At 43.4% G+C, this 25,901-nt stretch overlaps 1 protein-coding gene across 1 annotated transcript; it reads left to right on the forward strand.

Annotated features, from left to right (window-relative positions):
- The first annotated feature begins 2,265 nt into the window (after window positions 1–2,265).
- Window positions 2,266–25,468, forward strand: agtrap (angiotensin II receptor-associated protein). Its single transcript, XM_059952044.1, has 5 exons — window positions 2,266–2,375; window positions 3,980–4,014; window positions 12,961–13,072; window positions 19,815–20,022; window positions 23,633–25,468. Exons 1-5 carry the CDS (start codon window positions 2,349–2,351, stop codon window positions 23,719–23,721), a joined length of 471 nt encoding a protein of 156 aa, XP_059808027.1. The 5' UTR covers window positions 2,266–2,348; the 3' UTR covers window positions 23,722–25,468.
- Window positions 25,469–25,901: the final 433 nt, after the last annotated feature.

Here is a 25,901-nt window from a genome sequence, read left to right on the forward strand (position 1 = left end):
AATAGTTTCAGATTTTAACAGCATCTTAGTCTAAAGCCAGTTGCCTGAGCTCCTGTGTATCATTGCAGGTGTCCAAGGTACATAAGCTGTTTCATCAATGAACCTCCCTAAAGCCTAAGGTTCACTGATAATTGGGTAATGCTCTTTTCCATTCACAGCTCTTCATGTGGTGTTGTCTATTCCTTGCATGAAGCGGTACTTGGATGGCATTTATGAATGGAGAATAACGTTTACACCGAAAAGATGCTCGGTAGTGACCATGTTTCAAAACTAACCTCGTTGTCTTGAGTGAATCTTCTTCAAACAGTGCAGAAGACGTTTACTTCTATTGGGGTTCAAATCCTCTTCTCTCCCCACTTTCTTTGGGGCCCATCCTGTGTTCATCTTGGCTCCATTTTCGGAATGACAAATCACCGGACACGCGTTAATTTGTCCTAATCAACTCTCACATTACTCACTTTTCCACAACATGGACAAGCTTAAGAGGCCTGATTTTCCACTTTTCAAATCCATAAACCAGAACCGTATGCTCGCCCCGGTTTGTGCAGACCTGATTAGAATGCCGTCGATCAACTTTGGAGCCCACAATGTTGGAGATAACTGGTGCATGAATAAAATCTTTATGTAATTATCTTCCACGTTCATGTTTTGCCTCTGAAGACATTACTGTAGTTAGTAGGTTAAGTTTTTTTAGTGATTCGATTTCCTCCATTTTTTAAAAAGTTTTCTTAGAAAGCTGACTTTGTTATACAATAAACTATTTGCCGCAAATCCTGACAAATGTTGCTCTGTCTTTTAAAATGTGAGTGTATCAGCAAATAAACAATTAATGTGACAAAGTAGCGGGCATTTAATATTAGAATTTTAACGTAATTACTGATGGCTCCGGTGGAGTGCAGCTTTGAGCTTTACTAAGTAGACTCTAAAGAGATACATTGTCTTCACAAATATTTGAAGATTAATTTAAATGTAGTTCTAAAACTTCTGGTGATTGTCGGCCGTGCAGTTGGTTAATCCAGAATCTTCGCCTCCTACCCAACCCCCATCGCCAACTCGGACCATTCTGTACGTACGAAATGCCAGAAAGCACGGTAAACTGTCAAATATCGCAGTCTAATCTCCAACCAGTCACTCGGAGTTAGTACTAAGCCGCAGTTAAAAGATGAAAGCTGTAATATTTGCTTCCAGCGTAGATGCAAAGCAATTTCAAAGTACATTAATCATCAAAGTACATATATAAGATATAGGAGCAGAATTAGGCTACTTCCTTCTCAGCCCCAACCCTTTGGAGGAAATTGACAGAAAAACAGAATAGCTAATGTAAGTAATGCCGCCTCCTGCCACGCCCCAGAACAGATGGACATGTACATGGCACCGCCATAAAGCAAAGTGGTATGTCACCATATACAATACGGAGATTCTTTTTCTTGCGGGCATACTCAATAAATTTATCGAATAAACTTTTGAAGGATCATAGTCTTTTTTCATTAACATTTATCATCTTATCTTTCTTGGGGCAAAAGGCTAAAACGGGATGAATATTCCGAATACAACGTATTGTGAACTATAGATTCACTACACAATACAACGCAGAGCTGATATTGAGGGAGTCGAGTGCCTTGCTGAAGCAGCACACGGTAAAATCCGGAGTCACGAGACGTCAGACAATTGAATCCGGAAGAAGAGGACAAACTCTTGGAAAAAGTCAGCGGACCGAGGAGTATCCGTGGAAGCAAAGAGACGGCCGATGTTTCGGGTCGAGACCGTGTGCATCAGAATTTGTCTCCACACATTCTGCTTGGCCTGCTGAATTACTCACCGAGATAAGATCAGCATTTCAGAGTCACTTGGCCCCGGGCCAAATGTTTGCGATGAATATTAATCTGATCTCATGCGCTGAGCAGCTGATCTTTAAGAAAACGCACATCATTCTGTGGGGTTGGGTTAATACTGCTCAGCTCGGGGTTGAGCGGATGTTACCTTATGTTTCACTCCTGGGGCAAGATGTTACAAGCACCGAAAACTAAAAGTCAGAATTTTAGACCATAAAGCACAGGAGCAGAATTAGACCATTCCGCCATTCAATCGTGGTTGATTTATTATCCCTCGCAACCCCAATCCATCTTTAAACACTGGATTATTTCGGTTTCACTGTTCCAGAATTAAACCGTAAGATATTAAAGTCCACAATGTTCAGCTTTCCTTACAGCTTGGGGGATTGGAAAACCATGAACAGAGATGGGCGGGAGGACCTGGAGCGGTTATTTTCACTGCAGAACGCGATTCTTATCCTGCGTCTCTGGGTCACGTGGTCCGCGTTAAAGTTTTGCTGCAAGTGAAGAGGAAACATGGCGCTGCCGGTTATCAATTTAAAGGTAATTATTTGGGAATGAATTACTGGGATCGCGAGGCAAACCCGGGTTATCAGAGAAATTTAAAGCGCGGGGCTGGAGGTGTGAGGATCTAGTGGTGAAAATCCGGTCAGTAAAAGTCAACACAACAGTATAATACTTAGCATAGGAACACACCCCAAAGCGCTTCAGCCGAGTATATTAAAAACAAAAAAAAAGTGATCTTAGAATTGGCAACCAAGAGCATGGTCAAAGACGCGGCACGATAATGGGAGGGTTTTTGGACTGGTAAAGACTCGTGGAAGGGAGAAAACGTGGAGTAAAAAGTTTAAGGATGTTAAGTTCAAGGCACTGTTTCAGCAACAGCCAGTATAGATCAGCGGGTATAAAGTTAATGTGCAAAGTTTTGGACGACCATGTATTTATGTAAAGTTTGAATTAAGTAGCCTTCAGAGCAATCCAGTTTTTACCACTTCATTGGACATCCCCCTACCACTATACACTGTTCCAATGAGCTCCAATGTAAACAGGAGGAGCAGTATTTCATGTTTGATCTGGATCAATGAAGCATTCGGGACGATATAAAAACCAACAGCTTCTTCTCTCTGATCAGAATTAACCTGTTTTGCAAAAGAATAAATATTAAATGTAAATGAGAACGGAAGTGTAGGTGGTGGAGATCTGAAATAAGGACAGAGGATGCTAATAAATACTTAATAGGTCAGACAGCAATATTTGAAATATAAAACAATTAATGCTTCAGGTGTGAGATCCTTTGTCAGGCAAACGTATCAGACATGAAGGATTGTCTGTTTCTTGTTCCACAGATGCTGTCTTACCTGCTGAATTTTCAATCGTTTTCTGTTTTTATCTAATGTTAAACAGTGATTACTTTGCTGGCACTATTATGCCATTTTTCTCCTTTTGGATTGAGTCTCAGCAATAGCTCTGACCTTCTTCCCAGCTTCTAAGTATTCCTCCTTTAGTTTCTCACTTAGTAACCACACTCATTGAACTATCAACCTGATGGCTCAGTCACCTCAGCAAAAACTACCTTCCTTGTCCTAACCATCACTCCCTACCCTCTCTTTAATTCTAAACCAACATTTCTTATTTGTTTAATTCCGCTAAATGTCCTTTGACCTTTTTCTTTTCCCATGGATGCAGGGGAGATTTTATAGGGGTATACAAAATTATGAGGTAATAGATAGGGTAAATGCAAGCAGACTTTTCCCATTGAGGTTGGATGGGACTACAACTAGAGGTCATGGGTTAAGGGTAAAAGGTAAAAGCTTAAGGGAGTGGAAACTTCACTCAGGGTCATGAGAGTGTGGAATGAGCTGCCAACACAAGTGGTGCATATGAGTTGATTTCAACAATTAAGAGAAGTCTGGATAGGTACATGGATGGTAGGGGTATGGAGGGCTGTGGTTCTGGTGCAGATCTATTTTCTGTTTCCATCTTGTGTGTGTGTGATATGCAGTCTCATATATCTATTACTTTTGAATGTGCCATGATTCCCATGGGGTGATATTGAGGGACATATGCTTGGTATAGGATTTGTTAATGTCTCTCCGTCTGTAAAGTTTGTTCAGTTTTTCCAGAATGACCTGGTTCTGTCCCAACAGATGATCATCTTTGTGCACTGGCTTCTAACAACCTGGTGAGTGATGGAAGTTTGTTAATCCGGTTTTGAATTACTGTATCACAATTAAAATAAATGCATGGTACTAACAATGACCGCCGAGGAAAGTAGGAGTAGCAATAAACCATTCAGCCCTTCAAGCCATCTCCTATCTCATACAATAATTGTTGATCCTCTACATTAAAGCTATTATTCCTGTCCTCTCACCACAATCCTTGATACCTTTGGTGCCTTGAAATCTGTCCTCCTTTGTCTTCAATATATTTAGCAACTTGACCTGCATGACCCTCTAGGGTAGTACATTCCATAGTTTCATCACTCTTGGAGTGAAGAAACTTCTCATTTTTGTTTCTAAGTAGCAATTCATATCCTGAGACTGTGATCTTGGCTTTTAATTCTCATAATACCCTGTTCCAGTCAAAGGAAATGCCCTCCCTGTATCCAGTCTATTGAGCCTTGTCAGACTTTTGTACATTTTAATAAGATCTCATTTTAACAAATCCTAGTGGATATTGGGTTTGTTGACCCAGTTTCTTCAGATTATGATTGTTCTGTAATCCCAGGAATCAGTTGTATGCCCCCCTCAGGCAGTTTAACCTGCTTGGGTAAAGAGACCAAACTCGCACAATATTCTGTTTTAATCACACCAGGACCCTGTATAATTTCAAAATATTGTCTTGTGTCTGGATTCAAATCTCGTCGGCATGAAGGCAAACATGTCGTTTGCTGTCAATACTGGTATACAAAATAATCAAATTCCTTTGCATGTCCATTTGCAATCCATCCCTATTTAAATACTAACCTGTTTTTCCTACCAAAGATGATAATGTTACATTTATCCATATTATATTGAATTTGCCACGTATTTGTCCAACAGAAATCCAGCCCTCCCCATCACTGAAAACATTTACAGGAGGTGATGCCTCAAGGTTCCCACTGCCCAATCTGGGACCTATCTAGGACCCATCCTAGTCTTGCTGCTGCTGTCAAACATGAAGTCTCAAACCACCACAGTCAGGAACAGCTACTTCCTATAATCATCAGGTTCTTGAAGTGACCTGCACAACTCTTATCTTAGCTCAGGAAATTAACTCTTCTGGTTATGTACTACCATGGACTTGTCTCTGATTTTGTTTAATACTGTTTTTCTCCCTTTACTGTTTTGTATAATTTGCTCTGTATATTGCCTGAAACTATGTGCTGGCAATGCTGCTGCAAGAATTTTTTTTTCATTACACCTTAACCTCACTGTGGTAATAAACTTGACTTGACGGTCACTCAACTTAATCACCTTGAAGCATCTTGGTACCTTCCTCACAATTCACAACCTTACCCAGTTCAGTGTTGTCAGCATTACCTGTGGCCTGTTAACATAGAAGGGTGCTACTGAGGTATATTAGGAAATAAATGAAGGCTGAGAGACAACAGGAGAATTAGTTGAGTGACAAACTGTAGGGAGGATAATGGAGGATAAGAATCAGTGAATTTTTTCAAGTTACTTTATTCAGGATTGAGTTCCTGTCATGAACATAGGACTGGCATATAAAGGACTTGAGGAAAATAGGATATAGGCTTCAGAGATAGGGAAGAGCTGAAGTTTGCAGAGGATGAGGATGGGAGCCCAGGGGTAGAGCATCAGAACAGCTGAGACTGGAGATGACAATCATTGTTGAGGATTGTAGTGGCTGATAAGATCCAGCTGGGCACTGTTGTGTGGGTGGTAGGTTGATCAAAAGGAACCTCAGCCTGCAGCAAGTACCACATTGAGCAGTGCTTGGTAAAACTGTTTACTGCCAATCTGCATTCATTAGAAATTTGGAGACAGGGCTGTAATTATTACCTACAGCAAACAAACTATTGACTTTGTTTATTGTACAGAAAACTGATGGTAGCAGCTATTGTTCACAGGAATTAATGTATGACATAGTTTATAAGACGTGGTATTTTAAGAATGTTGTCCTTTTGTGCTCGGAACTGGTGCAGTAAAGGTTCAATTGAAAATGATCACCAGTGAGGAAGATTGAAGATTGTTTAATGTCATTTCCAGTACTCAAGTGTAAAGGAGAATTAAATAATTGTTACTCTGGATCCCATGCAGCACAATAAAGAAACCCACAATAAAACAAAGAGCATAATAATAGTAAACACAATATAAAATATGATACAAATTTTCTGTGTTAATCTTCCTGTTAATAACATTCATCAGCTGTACTTACAACTTTGTAATGATACTTCAAAGTACTGAACAGCTTTTATGGTATATAATGTACAACTCTAGGAAGCTAAGCTGTAAATTTTTGGGGTTATTTACCAGTGATTTGATCACAGACACTCTACAGCATTATTATACTAGAAAATAACCAGAATTTTTGACTTTTAGAAATAATACTTTTAAAGAAGAACTTCAGAGAGCAGAGACATTTACTATTTGATCAGTATCATTTTAGAAATTAGTTTACAAAAGAATTACTGTTGCTGCAATGGAAGTCGATATAGAAATCTGAAAGCAGGAGAGAGACATCAAATCTTGTTTTGTTCTGTTGTTTCAGCCTAGTTTCCTATTTTGCAATGCTGTTGAAATTTCACAAGCCTGTGTGATATTGGCTCAGATGACTTGTGGCAGGGAACTCTCTGGGTGTGTTCAACAAGGAACGGATTGAGGATCATAGAACATTAAGTGCCAAAAATGGCCTGTTTCTCTTGCAAATAATGCCTGTTTTCCTCTATTTTGTTCCTACTACACAAGCTCATCATTTCTTCTGCTGGGCAAGTTTTTAGAAGGAATTACATACATTTTTGAAGTCTGCTCCACCATTTCATCATGGCTGATCTATTTTTGCATTCTAGTCCTCTTGAAATGAATGTTAACATCACATTTGCCTTCCTCACCACTGACTCAACCTGTAAATTAATCTTGAGGGAACCCTGCACAAGGACTCCCAAGTCCCTTTGGATCTCAGTTTTTAAAATATTCTCCCCATTTAGTAAATAGTCCATGATTTTATTTCTTCTCACAAAGTTCATACCATACACTTCCTGACACTGTAGTCCATCTACCACTTCCTTGCCCATTCTCCAAATCTGTGTAAGTCCTTCTGTAGCTTCTCTGCTTCCTTAAAACTACCTGACCCTCCACCTATCTTTGTATCATCTACAAACTTGGCCACAAAGCCATCAATTCTGTTATCCAAATCATTAACATATAACAAAAAAAAAAGCAATTCCAGAACAGACCCCTTTGGAACACCACCAGACAGCCAGAAGAGGCTCCCTTTATTCCCACTCTTTGTCTCCTACCAATCAGCCACTGTATAATTCATGCTAGTGTCTTTCCTATAACACCATGGGCTCATAACTTGTTAAGCCCCCTCATGAGTGGCACCTTATCAAAGGCCTTCTGAAAATCCAAGTACACAACATCAGCTGATTTTCCTTTATCTATCCAGCTTGTTATTTCTTCAAAGAATTCCAACAGATTTGTCAGGCAAGATTTTCCTAAACCATGTTGACTACGGCCTGTTTTATCATCTGCCTCCAAGTACCCTGAGACCTTTAATAATTGACTCTAACATCTCCCCAACCACTGAGGTCAGACTAACTAGCCTATAGTTTCCTTTCTGCTGCCTCTCTTCCTTCTTGAAGAGTGGTGCGACATTTGCAATTTTTCAGTCCTCTGGAACCATGCCAAAATCAATTGATGATTGAAAATTCATTACTAATGCCTCCACAATCTCTTCAGCCACCTCTTTCAGAACCCTGGGCCGTGTACTATCTGGTCTAGGTGACTTATCTACCTTCAGAACTTCCATTTTCTCAAGAACCTTCTCCTTAGTAATGGCAACTTCACTCACTTCTGGCATACAGCAAGTGTCTTCCACAGTAAAAATTTATCCAAAATATTAATTCAGTTGTCTGCCATTTCCTTGTCCCCCATTTCTACCTCTCCGGTATAATTTTCCAGTGGTTCGATGTCTACTCGCGCCAGGCAGCATCTGTGGATGAGAGTACAGTTGACGTTTTGGGCCAAGACCCTTCATCAGGACTGGAAAAAAAAAGATGAAGAGCTAGAGTTAGAAGTGGGGGGATGGGAGGAAGGTGATAGGTGAAACCGGGAGGTTGTGGGGTGAGTGGTGAAGTGAAGAGCTGGAAAGTTGATTGGTGAAAAAGATACAGGGCTGGAGAAGGGGGAATCTGACAGGAGGGAACAGAACGCCACAGAAGAAAGAAAAGGGAGATGAGTACCAGAGGAAGGTGAAGGGCAGGTAAGGAGATAAGGTGAGGGAGGGAAATGGGAATGGTGAAGGGTGGGGGGGGGGGGATTTACCGGAAGTTTGAGAAGTCAATATTCATGCCATCAGGTTGGAGGCTACCCAGATGGAATATCAGGTGTTGCTCTTCCAACCTGAGTGTGGCTTCATTGCGGCAGTAGAGGAGACTTGGATTGACATGTTGGAATGGGAATGGGAAGTGGAATTAAAATGGGTGGTCACTGGGAGATCTTCCTTTTTTCGATGGACAGAGCATAGATGGTCAGCAAAACGGCAATCTACATTGGGTCTCACTGATATACAGGAGGCCACATCGGGAATACTGGATACAGTAGATGACCCCAATAGACTCGTAGGTGAAGTGCTGCATAACCTAGAAGGATTGTTTGCGGTCCTGAATGGTAGTGAGGAGGAGGTGTAGGGGCAGGAGTAGTACTTGTTCTGCTTGCAAGGATAAGTGCCAGGAGGGAGATCAGTGGGGAGGGACAAATGGACAAGGAAGTTGCGTAGCGAGTGATCCCTGCGGAAAGCAGAAAGTGTGGGGGAGGGAAAGATGTGCTTGGTTGTCGGATCCAATTTGAAATGGCGGAAATTACAGAGAATTATTTGCTGGATGCGGAGGCTAATGAGGTGAGGACAAGATAAACCCTATCAACGTTGCCCTCAACTGTATCTCTTCCATTTCGTGCACATCTGCCCTCACCCCACCTTCCCACCACTCCACCAGAAACAAGGTTCTCTGTGAGTCTGTTGGGGTCATCCACTGTATCCGGTATTCCTGATGTGGCCTCCTGTATATTGGTGAGACCTGACGTAGAATGGGAGAATGCTTTGCTGAGCACTTATGCTCAGTCTGCCTGAAAAAGCAGGGATGTCCCAGTGGCCCCCCCCCCCATTCTAATTCCACTTCCCATTCTTATTCCGACATGTCAGTCCAAGTATCCTCTACTGTCACGATGTGGCCACACTCAGGTTGGAGGAGCAACACATTGTGTTCCGTCTGGATAGCCTCCAACCTGATGACATGAACATCAGTTTCTTGAACTTACAATAATTGCCCTCTGCCTCTCCTTCACCATTCCCTATTCTCCAGCCCTATATTTCTTTCACCAGTCAACTTCCCAGCTCTTTACTTCACCCCTCCCCCTCCCGATTTCACCTGTCGCTTTGTGTTTTTTCCTCCCCTTCCCCCACCCCTTAACTCTGACTCCTCATCTCTTTTTCTTCAGTCCTAATGAAAGGTCTCAGCCCAAAACATTGACTGTACACTTTTGCATAGATGCTGCCTGGCCTTCTGAGTTCCTCCAACATTTTGTGTGTATTGCTTGGACTTCAAGGATCTGTAGATTTTCTCTTGTTTGTGTTTTTCTTCATGACTCTTTTAGTTGCCTTCTGTTGGATTTTAAAAGCTTTCCATTCTTCTAACCTCTCATTAGTTTTTGCTCTATTATATGCCCTCTCTTTGGCTTTTATGTTGGCTTTGACTTCTCTTGTCAACCACAGTTGTGTCATCCTGGCTTTAGAATATTCTCCTTTAGGATATACATATCCTGTGCCTTCCAAATTGCTCCCTGAAACTCCAGCCATTGTTGCTCTGCTATCATTCCAGCTAGTGTTCCTTGCCAATCAATTTTGGCTAGCTCCTCTCTCATGCTTCTGTAATTCCGTTTACTCCACTGTAATACTGATACATCAGACTTTAGCTTCTCTTCCTCAAATGGCAGGGTGAATTTTATCATATTATGATCACACTCCCCTAAGGGATCCATTACCTTAAGCTCTCTAATCAATTTCAGTTCATTGCACAACACTGTATCCAGAATAGTTGATCCATAAGCTGCTCTAAAAAGCCATCTCATGGAGCACCAACCTATTTTTCCCAATCTACTTGCATTTTGAAATTGGCCATGGCTATCACAATATTGCCGTTTTGACATGCATTTTCTATCTCCTGTTGTCATTTGAAGAGCCATATCTTTAGCACTGTTTGGAGGTCTGTATATAACTCCCCTTACTGTTCCTTGGCTGTATAGAGAGTGATTTCACACCTTCCTATGTCACCTCTTTTTAATGATTTAGCTTCAATTTTTACTAAGAGCCACACCAACCTCTCTGCCTACCTGCCTGTCCTTTCAACAGAATGTGTATCCTTGGACGTTAAGCTCCCAGCTATAGTCTTCTTTCAGCCATGATTCAGTAATGCCCACAATATCATACGTGCTAATCTGTAACTGTGTGACAAGTTTATCTTCCTTATTCTGTATATAGTGTGCATTCAAATATAACACCTTCAGTCCTGTATTCACATCTTATGATTTTTACATTGCAACTTATCCTGTTGACTGTAATTTTGCCCTATTATCAACCTCTTCTTGCTAGCAGTCTCAGAACATATTTCCTCTTTGCAAATCAACTACCACATCCTCATCACTATCTCTCCGGTTCTCATCCCCCTGCCAAACTACTTTAAAGCCTCCCAAGCAGCTCTAGCAATCCTGCCCACAATGCTATTGGTCTCCCTCAGGTTCAGATCTAACCCCTCCTTTTTCACCTGTATTTCATAGTATTCTTGCCCTCACTGCATTGCACAGGTAGCAGTCCAGAGATTACTACCCTGGAGGTTCTGTTTTTCAACTTTCTACCAGCTCTCTATAATCTCTCTTCAGGACCTCCTCACCTTTCCTACCTCTGTCATTGGTGCCAATATGTACCAAGACTTCTGGTTGTTCACCCTCCTCTTCTAGAATGCTGTGGACCCAGGTCCAAGACATGCCTGACCCTGGCACTTGGAAGGCAACATACCATTTGGATGTCTCTATTATGTCCACACAATCTCATTTTTGTTCCTCTGACTTTGGAATCGCCTAACACCACTACAGTCCTTTTCATCTGTCCTCTCTTCTCTTCTGAGCCACAGTGCCAGAGACTCAGTCGCTGTGCCCCCCCACCCCCAAGGTTGACCTCCGAACAGAATCCAAAGTGGTATATTTACTATTGAGGGGAACTGCCACAGGGGTACTCTGCACTGGCTGCCCATTTCCCTTTCTTCTCCTGTCAGTTACCTGCCTCCTGCAACCTAAGGGTGACTACTCTACCTCCCTGAAGCTCTTACCTACCACTTCCTCAGTCTCCCGTATGAGCCAAAGATTATCGAGCTGCAGCTCCAGTTCTTTAACACATTTGCTGAGGAGCAGCAGCTTGCTGCACCTGATGCAGATGTGGTTATCTGGGAGTCTGGAGGTCTCCCAGAATTCCCACATCTCAGATACAGAACACAATGCAGACACTGGAGCCATTCACACTATACTAACTGTGCCCTAATAGACAAGGAACGAAAAATAAACAAAAATTTAAAACTAACCAGATACTTGCCATATCCAAGCCTGATGAGCCAAAGCCACCAACACTGGCACACACACACACAATGGCAGCTTCGCTTGCCTCTACCTTAATTTTATTCTCACTTTCTAATGAACTCTGTTCACTGCTTCGAGGCAGTCCGACTCCAAAAAAACTGCCACAAAGAGCTATCTTCTTAATCTTCAATTGCGAACCTAAGTGAAAATGTATCCTTTTGTCGCGCTCCCGCTCATTGATTGTGTGCAGTCCAACTCCGAAAAACTGCTGTGAAGTGCTGCCTTTTTAATCTTCAGCCGCGAACCTAAGGAAAAACATATCTTCTCCTTGTGCTCTCCCTTACTGATTGGGCACAGTCCAACTGCTAACTATATTATTATATTATTGTTCACTTTAAGCAGACCATTGAATGCTAGAGTTCCAGTCTTTGAAATTAGTAATAATCTGTATCCCAGATGGCTGCGTTAATTATTGTAGATCAAACTTATTTTGTGAGTTGTCAAAGTTAGAATGAGGCATTAAAATTGCTTATGAAGATGAATCAATGTAAAGCCTTATACAGGTTGCTGTAACTCTTTGGATATTGAAAAGGATTTAGTTGATTTATCCTCAGGACTTGTCAACTTATAGAACAAGTTATGGAAGCAAGAAGAGTTTTTAGGTTTATTAGGCCAGGCGCCAAAGTGAAGTTCTATTAATGTAATCATTATCATTTTGGCAGATGCAATCCAAGTTCATCTTTGACCATGTGGGTAAATCAAGGAAACTAAATGTGTGGAGGGGCCTCTGCCATGGGTATTCATAACCCTTGGCAGCTAGGATGAATTGTGCAAAAGTGTTTGATTTTAAGTATTTGCAGATTTGTTTGGGCAGTATGAGCTGAAAGTCAGCATATTTTTAATGATCCTTGAGATCCACTTCCTTCCTGCAATAAATGCAATCAAACTATTATGAGCTGTTTTTGCACTGTTCCATTTTCTATAAAGCAACAATACACAAGGAATGTTTTGACAACAGCAGGGCACTGAACATTGCCAAATGATAGGAGAAATATATTTATTGTAGGATTAAGAACTACATTTTGGGCATATTTTTCTTATTCCAGTAAAACAAGAACTTTAAGATTCCTGGAACAATACTTAAGCTAGAGGAACCAAAGAGACACAAAGCCAAAGAGATACCAAAGAGGAAGCAGAGAGAGAATCTGATTGAAATTTTAAATTTACAGTATTTTGAAAGGTCTTCAGTTGCATAAATCCATTGACTCTTTGATGAACGAGACTGGTGTATATCCCTTGAAGAAACTGAATTAAGCTGAAGGTGCTTTTCTTTTTGACAGGGGCTGTTTGTATTTCTGGCTTCCAGAACCGTACATCTGGAGTAATTATGCTGTTCTGGCCATTGGGGTTTGGGCCATTGCACAGAGAGACTCCATTGATGCCATTTTCATGGTGAGTACTTCCACACTAACATTGGCATTTTTTCCCCATGGAGTGGCAATATCTGTCCCCACTCTTAATCCACTAACATTTGCTGAAACACACTTCACAAATGCTCAGTAATCTTTCTCCGTTTCCCAAGTGACTATTATTTCAGCAAGTCTGACAATTGGCTGACTATTTATCATCACAGTGTATGCCCACCAGCTGATTCTGCACGGTAATAAGACACATTATTAAGAATTCCTGCCCTGAGATCAACCCAGATCAAGGACAAGTTGATCACTTGTGTCAACAAAACAACTTGGAAGTTCACTTAACATCTCACCACCATTTTCACATGGTGGTTAGGGATAGTTAGTCTTATGTGACAAAAAGATCTAGAATCTTCCTAACATATGATTTTCCTCATATTTTGCATATTAACCCAACATAATATTTGTTCTGTTTCATCTCCTGCTATGCTGCAATATTTTAAGGATTTGGTAATGCTTCAGTGAAGTTGCAGAGACCATCTTAATGTTGCAAGTTAATCCAGAGAAGAAAAATATATGTACTTCCTTTGACAAAAAAGGGTGAGTCACAGTAAATCTTGCTGGGTTAAGAAAAAAAAGCTTGTCTATCTTGTTACTTAGTGGCTTCCTGCTATACACCAATTGGTACCGCTTCTCGGCCTTTTGGTTAAGATCAAGTGGAGTTTCCTTGGGACACGCGACGATTGGAAGGCAGAGAAGGTTTTGCGCTGACGCAGGAGTGGATCCTAATGTTGACTGGCTCCCAATCTAACATCCCTTTCCAGTGACGACGACGACAGCGGTGAACAGGATGGCTGAAGATAACAGCGCATCAGCCCGAGGCCTGGGCATCAAGAACACTGTCTGGCTGACGGCGTGACGCCAGAGCTAGGGCAACGGATTCATGAGAGTGACCTTCATCCAGAAGGTCTTGATGGACTGTTGTGGATTTACGATCGACAACATCTACTGCGTCCAGGACTTTGCTGGGTTCTTTGACGTCATTTTCCGACAACCTGCAGGGTGGCAGAAGTTGCTCCAGCTTTTCCAGGAGCAGGGGAGAGAGGTGCCACTGTTGCTGCTACAAGCACAGTCCCTCTTTGCTGCCGCCCAGCAGGAACGGACTGCCACCGTGCACATGTTCAACCCATATGTGCCGGTGGCTGACGTCCTTACATTCCTCACTCGGTACGTGGAGAGTGTAGGAGCTTGTCTGGACGTGGAGGACAGCCTGGGGTGCTGGACCAGAAAACGGCAGGTGAAGGTGAAGCTGAGAGTGGACTCCAACGGCTGCGTCGTCCACCCACCCTCGGTCTTCGTCATCGGAGGGAACTGAGGCTACCCGGTCTACGCCGGGCAGCCCAGTGCAGAGCTATAATCTGCAAGAACTGTAAGGTGGAGGGCCACCTCACCAAGAACTGCACGCAGGCCAAGTCCTGCAATCTCTGTGGAGGCACCAAACACCTGTACAGGGCCTGTCCAAAATGTGCTAGCACCTATTCACAGGTGACCAGGGGAGGTGCTGGCACTGGAAGGGCCCCGGTAGGATCGGATGTACCTGCCAGCCCTGCAGAGGCGGCGCCCAAAGCAATGGAAGACGCCAGCAGAGAAGGCGCAGCCACCCTGAGGGCCCCCACCCCCTTGCAGACTCTCCAGGACCTGCCACAGGAAAAGGAGGAGTACATGGAGGAGGGGAGAGCTGAGGGGGAGGAAGGCTGGAGCGTTGTGGGCAAACGAACGAAGGCCCAAAAAGTTCTGGCCAAACAGCAGAGGGCAGAACGGAAGGAGCGCGTGAAGAGAAGGGCAGGGGACCACGCAGCCTCCTGCAACCTGTCCACTTCAGATGAGGAAGGAGTTGGGGGAGGCCAGCAGCCGTCCCAGAAGATGAAACAGTGGACAAAGCCAGCGGAGAGGAGGAGAGAGAGTGGGGAAAGTCTGCTGGCCACCTCCCAAGCACAAGCACAGGAGGTGGAGACAACCGAGACCCCCAGCTCCGGGAACCCGGGACCGGAGCCACGTATGGTGCCTCACAGCCTGAAGGGGCAGCAGGCCTGGGAGACTCCAAGCCCCCAGGCACAGAACAGGAACTGCCACACCCAGGGGAGAATAACCTGCAGTTCCTGAGCCCACAGAAGGTGAAGGACTTCACAAAGGCCATGGGCATGAAGGCTCAGGTCTGCGAAGGTAAGGACAGTGTGCTGCTGAAATAGAGAACTTTAATGGCGGATATTTCACTGGCATCTGTTAATGTGCGCAGTCTGAAGAGCACTGGGCGATGCGTCAGCACGCTGCAGTACTTGGACTCAGTAAAAGCTGATGTGACCTTCCTCCAGGAGTACCGACTGCCACACCTCCGCAACTACTGGAGGTGGTCACGTTGGTGGACCCGGGGTTCGTCGGTGTGGTCGGGGAGCAATGACTGTCGCGCTTCCGGCCTGGGGATTCTGCTACGAGGAGGCAACTTCTCAATCACCCAAGTTAAAGAGGTGGTTGCCGGGCGCCTCCTGGTAGCAGACGTCAAATACTGGGGCAATCCGCTCCGGCTGATCAACGTGTACGCTTCCCCTGTGCGGAGTGAGCGGCTGGCCGTCCCCGAGCAGTTCCCACCGCTGCTGGTGGCGTCCCGGCCGGTCATTCTGGCCGAAGACTTCAACTGCACCATTGATGCGGCTGGATGATCCGGCAGCGCCAACGGCAGGCTGGACAGTACCTCCAGACTCCTGATGGATACAGCCAAGCTGCGCAATGCCTTTGGCGCCCCCACAGGTGGAGCTCAGCCGCAAGCCACCTCGACATGATCGGACGGCTCAGCCCGTTCCTGGATCGACTTCCTCTTCCTGTCAGAGTCCCTCACAGTCAGAATCACCAACGTCACGCCGTTATTCTTCTCTGACCACTGCTTTCTGCGAGCCACCTGTCACCTACAGGAGGATTGGAAGGCAGGGAGGGGGATGTGGAAGCTGAACGTCAAGCTGCTGACCCCAGAGAACATCGAGAAACTAGAGAAGGAGTACACAGGTTGGAGAACCTTGAAAGCCTTCTTTGATTCCATGGTTCACTGGTGGGAAGCCACCAAGGAGAACATCAAGAGGTTCTTCATCTGCAAGGGTATCCAGAGAGCAAGGCAGGGGCAGAGGGAACTGCGTAAACTCCAGACAGAGTTGCAGCAACTCCTCCTTCTGCAGTCGAGGGGGGTGGATGTCAGGGAGGAACTGCGGGAGGTGAAGGGCCGGCAGGCCCAGCACTTTGCCGCCAAGTCCTCCAAGATCATCTTCCGATCGAGGGTCCAAACCGTGGAGCAGGATAAGACGTGCTCACGATTCTTCGTCCAAAAGGTGCACAGGAGGAGCTCTGTGATCCACAACCTTAAGGAAAAGGACGGCTCAGTCGCGTCCTCGCAGACAGACATACTGAGGATCTGCAGGTCCTTCTGTGCCGGTCTGTACGGAGAGAAGGCCACAGACTCCACAGCCTCCCGCAACTCCCTGTCATCTATCACGCAGGTCTTAGACGACGGCAAGCGGGAGAGTCTGGAGCAGCCACTGACCCTGGACGAGCTGACTGGCTCCATCCGTTCCTTTGAGTCGGGTAAGACTCCCGGAAGCGACGGCTTACCGGTCGAGTTGTACCAGATGGAACTGGATGAGCCCCAACCTGCTGGAAGTGTACAACGCTACGCTCCTGGCAGGCAGCATGTCAGAATCCATGCAGAAGGGCATCATCTCCCTCATCTACAAGCAGAAGGGGGAGAGGGAAGACATTAGAAATTGGAGGTCCATCTCACTCCTGAATGTGGACTACAAGATCCTGTCCAAGGCTGTCGCCGACAGGGTCAAGTCTGCACTGGAGCAGGTGATCCACCCGGACCAAACCTGTGCTGTACCAGGCAGGAAGATCTCAGACAGCCTCGCGCTGCTGAGGGACACCATCGCCTACGTGCAGGACAGAGGGGTGGACGCCTGCCTGGTCAGCTTGGACCAGGAGAAAGCCTTCGACAGGATATCGCACACATACATGGCGGATGTACTCTCCAACATGGGATTTGGGGGAAGAATCCGGAAATGGATCAAACTGCTCTACACGGACATCTGTAGCGCAGTCCAGGTCAACGGGTGGGAAACGCACAGTTTCCCCATCAGGTCTGGAGTCAGGCAGGGCTGCCTTCTCTCCCCTGTCTTGTTCGTGTGCTGCATAGAACCTTTTGCCGAATCCATCAGGAGGGATGGGGGCATAAGAGGGGTGACGCTGCCAGGCAGTGGAGGGACCCAAGTCAAAACCTCCCTGTACATGGACAACATCACCATCTTCTGCTCTGATCCGAGGTCAGTTCGCAGGCTGATCAGCATCTGCGAACAGTTCGAACAGGCGTCGGGGGCCAGGGTCAACCGCACGAAGAGCGAAGCCATGCACTTCGGCAACTGGCCCAACCGATCCAGCATCTGCTTCACCATCAGGGCTGATCACATGAAGGTGTTGGGGATCTGGTTTGGAGGGGCCGAGGCGTGCAACAAGAACTGGCAGGAGTGGACTGCCAAGGTCAAACAGCAATTGGGGCTGTGGGAAGGGCGCTCCCTATCGATAGCGGGCAAGAACCTGGCCATCAGGTGTGAGGTGCTCTCAGGGCTGCTGCACTTAGCACAAGTGTGGCCAGTCCCCCGCTCCTTCAGCTCGGAAATCACCCGAGCCGTCTTCAGATTCGTCTGGGGATCCAAGATGGAGCAGGTCAGACGGACCACCATGCACAAGTCCCTGGACAACGGGGGCAAAAACATCCCAAGTGTCGCCCTCACCCTGATGGCCAGCTTCGTATGTGGCTGCATCAGGTTGTGTGTGGATCCCAGGTACATGGGCACCAAGTACCACCATGTGCCCAGGTTCTACCTGTTGCCCTGGCTACGAAGGATGGGTCTGGCCCCTTTCCCGCACAACACCCCTGTCAGCTGGTCGTTGCTGCCATACCTGTCCTTCGTAGAGAAGTTCTTTCAGGTCAACGCCTTTGACCACAGGGCCATCAGGCAGTGGTCAGCACGTAAGGTCCTGCAGGCACTGCAGGAGAAGGACGAGATGGACACAGTGGGGTGGTTCCCTGAGCAGACTGTCCAGTTCATCTGGCAAAATGCTTCATCGCCAGACCTCACCAACAGGGACCAAGACCTCGCCTGGCTGGCGGTGAGAAGGGCCCCTCCCAGTCCGATCCCACCTGTACGCCCGGAACGTCGTCTCCACACCCCTCTGCCCACAGGAGGACTGCAGTGAGGAGCAGTTGGTGACCCACCTCTTTGCACGCTGTGGGTTCACGGAGGTGTGGAGGAGGATGGAAGGGGCAGTGTCGAGGTTCATCCCCAGCAGCTGAGTAACAGAGGACTCTCTGATCTACGGGCTGTTCCTGGGGATGCATACGGAGACCAACATCCGGTGCCGCTGGCAGATCATCAACTCGGTCAAAGACGCTCTTTGGTCGGCCTGAAACTTGATGGTCTACCAGCACACGGAGATGTCCATGGGGGAATGCTGCCGACTGGCACGTTCTCGGCTGCAGGAGTACATGCTGAGGGACGCACTCAAACTTGGTGCAGCCACCGCAAGGGCCCGGTGGGGAAGGACCCACAGTCTAGGGTTCTTCTCCCACGGGAGTTGAGGGGTAGTGGGGTGGGGGGGGTATACCCCCTGAATATAAATGTGTAAGAACAGAGTGCCACGTGGGTGGCGACAATTTTGAAAATGTAAACACAGTAATGGAATCAACTGGAAAGAATTGAAAGTCATTGAATGGTTTATTGTATATAATTTTATTTTTGAATAAAGTATATTTTGTTTAATAAAAAAATTGGTACCATATGTCTAAACTTGTGACACAAGTATCAAGATCTGTTTCATCACCTTCAGCCTCTGAAGATCACGGGGTCAAATCTTGCAGCATTGGTTGTTTCCTTAGTACTAAACCAGCCATCCACCCACTGCACTGTTGAACACCTTGTGAACATCAAAGGTTCCAAAACTCAAAGTCACAGAAAGTTTAGTGTCAAGGGCTATTTATTCTGACACATTACCTGTGTGCTTGTTGCATTGGGAGATTGCATTGAAATGATTCATTAAAGCTTAAGAGGGGTGAACTCCTTGGGCTTTACTTTATCTTTCTTTTCCATTTTTCTGTCGATTTTTCAACACTGTCAGCCCTCTCTCTTCATTTCCCTATCTCTCTCTGTCCCATCTGTCCAAACCCTTACTTGTCCCCTCTTTCTACCATACTCAAATCTCCCCCTGAACCCCCCTCCCTCTCCCCCTCTGACTCCCACGTCTCAATCCCCTTTCTGACAATCCTATTTGTTCTCCCTTTCTGCATCACCAAGTTCATCTACTAAGGCTATTTCCCATTTTACAACTGGTGGAGATGAGTTCTCTAAACACCAAACAATGGTTGCTTCTGTACTAGTTCATGATTTAAACTTTTTTGTTCATCCTGAAAACTGGGCATAGTTACAGGACATGTCAGAATACAAATACAGTATTGATAAGTAGAAAGAAATTTAATTTTTCTCATTTCCTGGAATTGTCCTGCATATTGCATACTGTTAAATTGTCAGCACATGGGCTGAGGATTGCTCCAGATGTACAGAACAATGTATGTCATTAATCAGGTCAGTCTGCTGGTCTTCCTTTATCCTCCCCTCCTGCTTTCCATGTTTAGTTCATAAACTGTTGCCAGTTGAAGCTGACTTTGATGTCTCTTTTTCTTTCAGTATTTAGTTGGCACAATAATCACCATCCTCTTGGACATAATCCACATTGCAATCAACTATGAGAAATTCAATAACATCAATGTACAGAGGGATCAGTTCCGCTTCAGTGTTGGTATGGCCATTTTGAGCCTCCTCCTGAAACCAGTTTCCTGTCTCTTTGTGTATCAGATGTACAAGCAGCGAGGAGGAGATTGCTATATAAACATTGGTAAGAATTTGAGCCAAGTGTCATTATCGTTAGCTCCAGGGATCAAGACATGGGTGGGAGCTGGTGGTTTTTCAATGCATTGAAAGAATGCTTAAAGCTCTGTAAAATCTCAATACCTTCCCTACTACCCAAATGAAAACTGTTTTGTTTACTGACCAGGTGACTTCACCACCCACCCTTTCCCATTTCAAGATCCTTTGCATGCGTATGGTGCAGAGAATACAACATCTCTGCAAGAGCAATTCCCCAACACCAGTTTGTCTGATAATGCACTGGAAGTGGAACAGAACAATTCCTAGTGATAGAATCCAGAGTATACTTGTTTATCAGTGCTGTATCCCTTTGATGCTAAAGTTTGCAACCTATGCCAACAATCTTGATCCTGTAAGCTGTTCAGAGGGAGCAGACAAAGTATCAAGGATCATGATTTCATCCAAGTAAAACAGGCATTTCTGTCAGCCTGTTTTAATAGAATAAAACTTGAATATTATTGACACAAATGAGTAGGGATATCTGGACCAATAGATTTTGGGGGAGTAGTAGGAACACAAACTCTGTGGGAACATAGATGCTATTGGGAAATGTTATGGTGGGGTAGGCTGGCTGACTGTATGGGTGGTTTGAGAAGGTGTCTTCCCATTAAGTTAAAGGCCATTGGAACATGTTGCTAACATATACTGTTAATTGAACATATTGGTGGCGCTACTGAGTAGGTCAGGGAGCATGTGCAGACAGTGAAATGAAATTAATTCTGTGTGTCTCTCCATAGCTGCTAGCTGACACTGACATAGTATATCTCCATCACTTTCTATTTCTGCAACCTCTCCCCCAGAAAATACAGATCTTGTCCTGCTTCATCTCAGATCTGTATAGGCTTGCATATTTGCTGAATAAGTATAGGAGCAGACAGTGTCCTCCAGTGAATCCATTATGGTATTGGAGCTATATGCTGACAATTAAAAAATAAGAGGACAAAGATACAGGAAATCTGATATGAAAGCAAGATTCTGGAAACCATACTGCCTGTTCTTCAGTATCTTTGAGATAAATCCAGTTTAATGTTTTGAGTAAAAAACATTCTTATTTCTAAAAAAAATTACACAAAGATCTAAACAGATTAAGAATAGGATCAATTAATATATAATTTTTCCCTTAAATTTTGAGGTTTGGGTTTTGTCAGACATCAGTTTTTTTCTCTGCCTGAAGTTCTTAAATGCATTTATTTCTCGAATGAGTGAATTCAGTGAATTCTTCCAAGTGTCAAGCTTTAATTTTGTACAATTGTACTTTATGTTGCCAGTTTAGTTGGTTACCTGCTACTCAGCCTCATAAAAATGTTGCTTTCAAACCTTATGTTTGTATTTTTATTTCTTTCTCTCTTGGTCTCTCCCTCTCTCCCTCTCCCTTGTTCTCTCCATCCCAGACCTGGATAGCTCCACTGACAGCAGGTTTACGTGTGATAGTGTTGAATCCAATCCTTACTCCAGTCGCTCCTACTGAACCACCTGTCCCTGCCTCACCTGCAGCGTGTGTACAATCTTCCTCCTTTGCTGCAGTCCTCAATCTTCCTGCTTTGATTGGTGATCTTGCAATAATTATTTGATCGTTCCTTGGCTGTTGAAATGTTGCTGTTATTTTATGTTAACTTTTATGTTATGATGATTCTGAATGTTTGCATTTGTCATTTTTTTTTCTTTTTGGCCTATTTGTTAAAGTTCATATTGAATGGGAATTTATCAAACATGAAAAGTTGACAAGGTTTGCCTTACAGTAGCCTGCTAGCCAAATTGACTAGAAATTTAAAGATGCTCTTTGCGAATTTGCACTTCTGTAAGTTGTGTAGTGGAAGATGAATCCAATTATAGGAAAACTGAAGACATGATGAATAATTTATGATTTTCATATTGACATTTATTAGCTTAAATAGACATAGGCTAATGTGGAAACAATGGGTTAATGATTTCCTCCTGTGTTAGAAATGATGTTTCCATGAATACTAGGGATTAAAGTAAGGAATGGGCAAAAAAGTAGTTAACAGAATTGTCATTATGTTTGGGAGGAACCTTCTGATTAAAAAATTATATTGAACAAAGTTATTTCTGACTCCTTAAATCCTTCTTTCCTTGTCTACACCCTTCTTCAAACAAATAGTATGGCAAGCCAACAAGCTTGCTATTGAATTTGGATTCAAGCATTTGTCTTCCTTTGTTGTATTCCTCTATATCCCTTGTCTGCATTGCTTTCTCCTATCATTTATTTTTCCCTTCCTCAGCTCATCTTGTACATGAGATGTACCGTTTGGTCCCTCAACCACGCTCCATTAAACAGCCCACAAGAAATTATTGTTTTCTTGACATGCTTGCTGTGCATGTTACCTCTGCTTTGGGCTAACTCTCTTCTCATTAGCTGCTTTTGGGAAGAAGACTGGTGGTGAAAGAGGGGGTAAAGCTTCTGATCATTGTATTTAAAATCTACCACCTGATCTTTGGTCTATTCTTTTCCAATTTTGTAACTCCTAAACCTTAGCTCATGCGATTTCTTGTTTCAGTCTCTGTAACATTGTGACAATAATGTTTGTATTTAACTGAGGTGTTCATTTTGGTCATCGTTTCATGTTGAGCCAGTAATTTGTATTGACTGCTTCCAGTTTTCTGTATAGATATCCAGCATCTGCAGTTTTTGTTTCAGTTTGTAACCATAGCTCTGTTTGTTTTGGAATTGAACTTTTAGTTTATCCTAAAGATTCTAATGGTCTGCTGACCAAGACTCCAATGTTCCACCCTCTATAGACTTCAACTCATTCACAACTCTAGTGCTTACACTATAATCATCCAGTCTCATTCATTTATCATCCCCTTGTTTTTGTTTTTGTTTTCATTCTTTGTGTTTAAATCCCATCACGATTATTTTGTTCTGATGAATCTATAACTCTATGCTACTGTGGATGCCCCTCCTCTTAACTACATTACTGGCACTGTCTTCACTCTCTAGCCCCAAAGTCTGGAATTCATTTCATACTGCCTTCTGCCTTTCTAAGCCTTCTCACTCTTCCTCATAATTTTATTAACTTCGTTACAACTCTGTGAAGTGACTTGAGATGGTTTGCAGTTGATTAAAGATTTGATAAGGGTATTTAAAATTATTAATAAAGAAGACAGCAGATTAAAATATAGTTTCCAATGTTTGACAGGCTATAGATAACAGACATAATCAGCAAAACAAAATTTATATGTACTACTAGAATCTGAGATTGAAGAAGAGAATTGTAAACACTTTAGAGTAGTTATACTGTATAGTTTGTAGAAAGAAAATTTTTTCAAGAGAACTGGAAATGAGAATAGACCAGAGTAAGTAACTGCTTCCTCGCTTACGTTAATATTTAATGCCTTTAGATTACAAATGACTTTACTGTCCATCCTTTAGCTTGAAAGGTTGAACAGATGAGTTCCCAGCTCTGCTAATACTTCAATGTACTTTATTGAATTCATGGCTAGTATCAGGTTGTGAGGAGGTTCTCCTGGGTATTTGATATCTTCAGATACTGTACTTCTGTGAGTTTTCTGTTGGGGGGACATACAAAAATGACTTTTCTCTGAATTGTTCCATGCAGGTTTTCCAGGTTTATCTGGTAGTCGAGATCGAACTTCGTACCAGACCATTGGTGAGCAGGAGCCTCACCACCAGCCTACTTCCTCATAGACAAAGATTCCTGTCCTGCCCTATTAATCTATTTGCAATATGCTGCCATAAGGAAGCTTATATAAACATCTTGTGCCTTGGATTCAGTAGCCACCTGGTTTTGAATGCTTTGATCAAATTGTCAGTATTTGGTGCCCTGGACTTCTGGTCATGCTTAAGTCTTCCAGTTGGTAATGTCGCAATGATGATCATTCAGGGTAAAACAATACTCTTCTGACACATATCTATCTGGAATTTGAAGGTTGTAGATTTTAAAATCTTAAGGATAATTCTAGTCCTGGTGAACTTAAATGTGGTTATTAAGTCACAATTCATTAACTGATTTTTAGAGTATTACAGACTTGATTAAATGAAAGCTTTTGGAAGCCTGATGGATATTTAAAGCTAGTGCTCCTGGTGTAGTGATACTTCGCATTAATGACTGAAAGGTTGAAGATAATTGGCTTTGTTCCTTTATTAAAAGTTTTTGGGATGGCAGACACAATTGCTTTCACTCTTACAAGCAGAGATATTTCCCTAATATGTCCTTCTATAGTTGATAAAGCTTCCTGAATGTTATGGATCCCAGTTGCAAAATAGTTTGAGGACTTGCGCCCTATGAAAATTGAGCTTCTGAAGAGGAGCAGGTTTGGCTCTTAATACTGAAGTAGCTTGGTTAGCATTTGTAAGTATGGTTAATTGCACCCTCCCATACATAAGATTTACAGTTAAATGGCATTTAGCTGACAGGTACAAATTCAGAAAATACTGGGAAATCTCAGCAGGTCAAGCATCATCAATGGAAAGAAAAATGGTCAAAGTTTCGGATCGGTGACCCAATGTCAGAATTCAGCTGACGGGGATCTCTCCACCAGTGGCTTACTGAACTAATGTTGTGAATCAACTTCTGAAGCATATGGTTGTGTTTAAAAATTGTACTAATATTGGGCAATTTAAGTTTTGTAATTCCTATAATTTTGACTTGGGGGGGGAAATGGTAGATTGTCTCCTAGGATGTAATACTGCTCTGAGTCTGACTACTGACAATAATACTGTGGTCCCATGGTTTAGGCAAACCATGGTTTGTAGGGCCTTTTGTGGAGGGAGGAGTTGGGGATTTGGAGATCATACGAGCATCATACCAGGTGATGTGGGATCTTGCTATTTGCAATTGAAGTTGCAAATTTGATTTAACTGGTTTATAACATTTGGAGGCAGCAAACGGTGATTTAATTTGCTAAAGATCTTGAGATAACACTGCAGCAAACAAATGGTGTGCAGGGCCTCTGAGGCTTTCCTGTCCAAAAGATGGGACTTGAATTATGTTTACACTTCAAAAGCTTTCTTTTTCATAAATATGGATTAAAATGAGACCTTTAATTTCTTGTACTTTGCAAAGTTTGACACCTTTAATTTTGCACAACTGTGAATGAAAGGAGCAGAAAGTAACTGAATAGGACCGGACCAGTGCAAGCAATTAACATAAAACCACATTACTTACTGCAAATGGAAGGGTAGACACTTGGCTCATTTCTCACAGTGGTCAGTCTTCCTGTCTCACTTGCTAACTAATGCTATTGCCATGGGAACAAAAAAAAATACAGATCTCAGTTTTAGCCTTGGTGTTTCTGGGTGAACATTTAGATCCTGATGTGTAACTCAGTCTGTTTTGTGCCATTTGTTCTGAATCAAGTGCCTTGATTTTGTTAGAGTACTTGATGTAATTGTGAAATATTATTGCCAATAAATTTTATTAAAATTAACAGACTACAGTGAATGTATTTCTGAATGAAGTTTTTTTAATAGAGGCATATCTTTAAACAGACAAACAATATGGATTGGAGGCATGTTTGTATTCCAATGGTAATAATATATGAATTTTAGGAAAGTCAGATCATGATTTAAAAATACAGATAACACTGGTGCTAGTATTTATGTATGTGTGCATCCTGACATCAAGGCAGCATTGATAAAGATCTGAACAAACCAAGGAGGAAAAAAAATCACAAGCACAAAAAAATCTGCAGATACAGGAAATGAAAGCGACATGCATATAATATTGGAGGAACTCAACAGGCCAGGCAGCACCTATGGAAAAAAGTAAACAATCAACAGTTTGGGCCGAGACCCTTCTTCAGGATAAAAAAAAGCCAATGCTTGGAATTATACCTTACACAAAGGATGATTGTGATTATTGGAGA

This window comes from Hypanus sabinus, chromosome 27, assembly GCF_030144855.1.
Source record: "Hypanus sabinus isolate sHypSab1 chromosome 27, sHypSab1.hap1, whole genome shotgun sequence".
NCBI classification, from domain to species: domain Eukaryota; kingdom Metazoa; phylum Chordata; class Chondrichthyes; order Myliobatiformes; family Dasyatidae; genus Hypanus; species Hypanus sabinus.

Bases quoted from the DNA above. Each gene is read 5' to 3' on its own strand.
- agtrap (XM_059952044.1), top strand. From the start codon at position 2,349: ATGGCGCTGCCGGTTATCAATTTAAAG. The intron at 2,376-3,979 runs GTAATTATTTGG...CTGTCCCAACAG, and splicing joins TGCCGGTTATCAATTTAAAG to ATGATCATCTTTGTGCACTG. The intron at 4,015-12,960 runs GTGAGTGATGGA...TCTTTTTGACAG, and splicing joins CACTGGCTTCTAACAACCTG to GGGCTGTTTGTATTTCTGGC.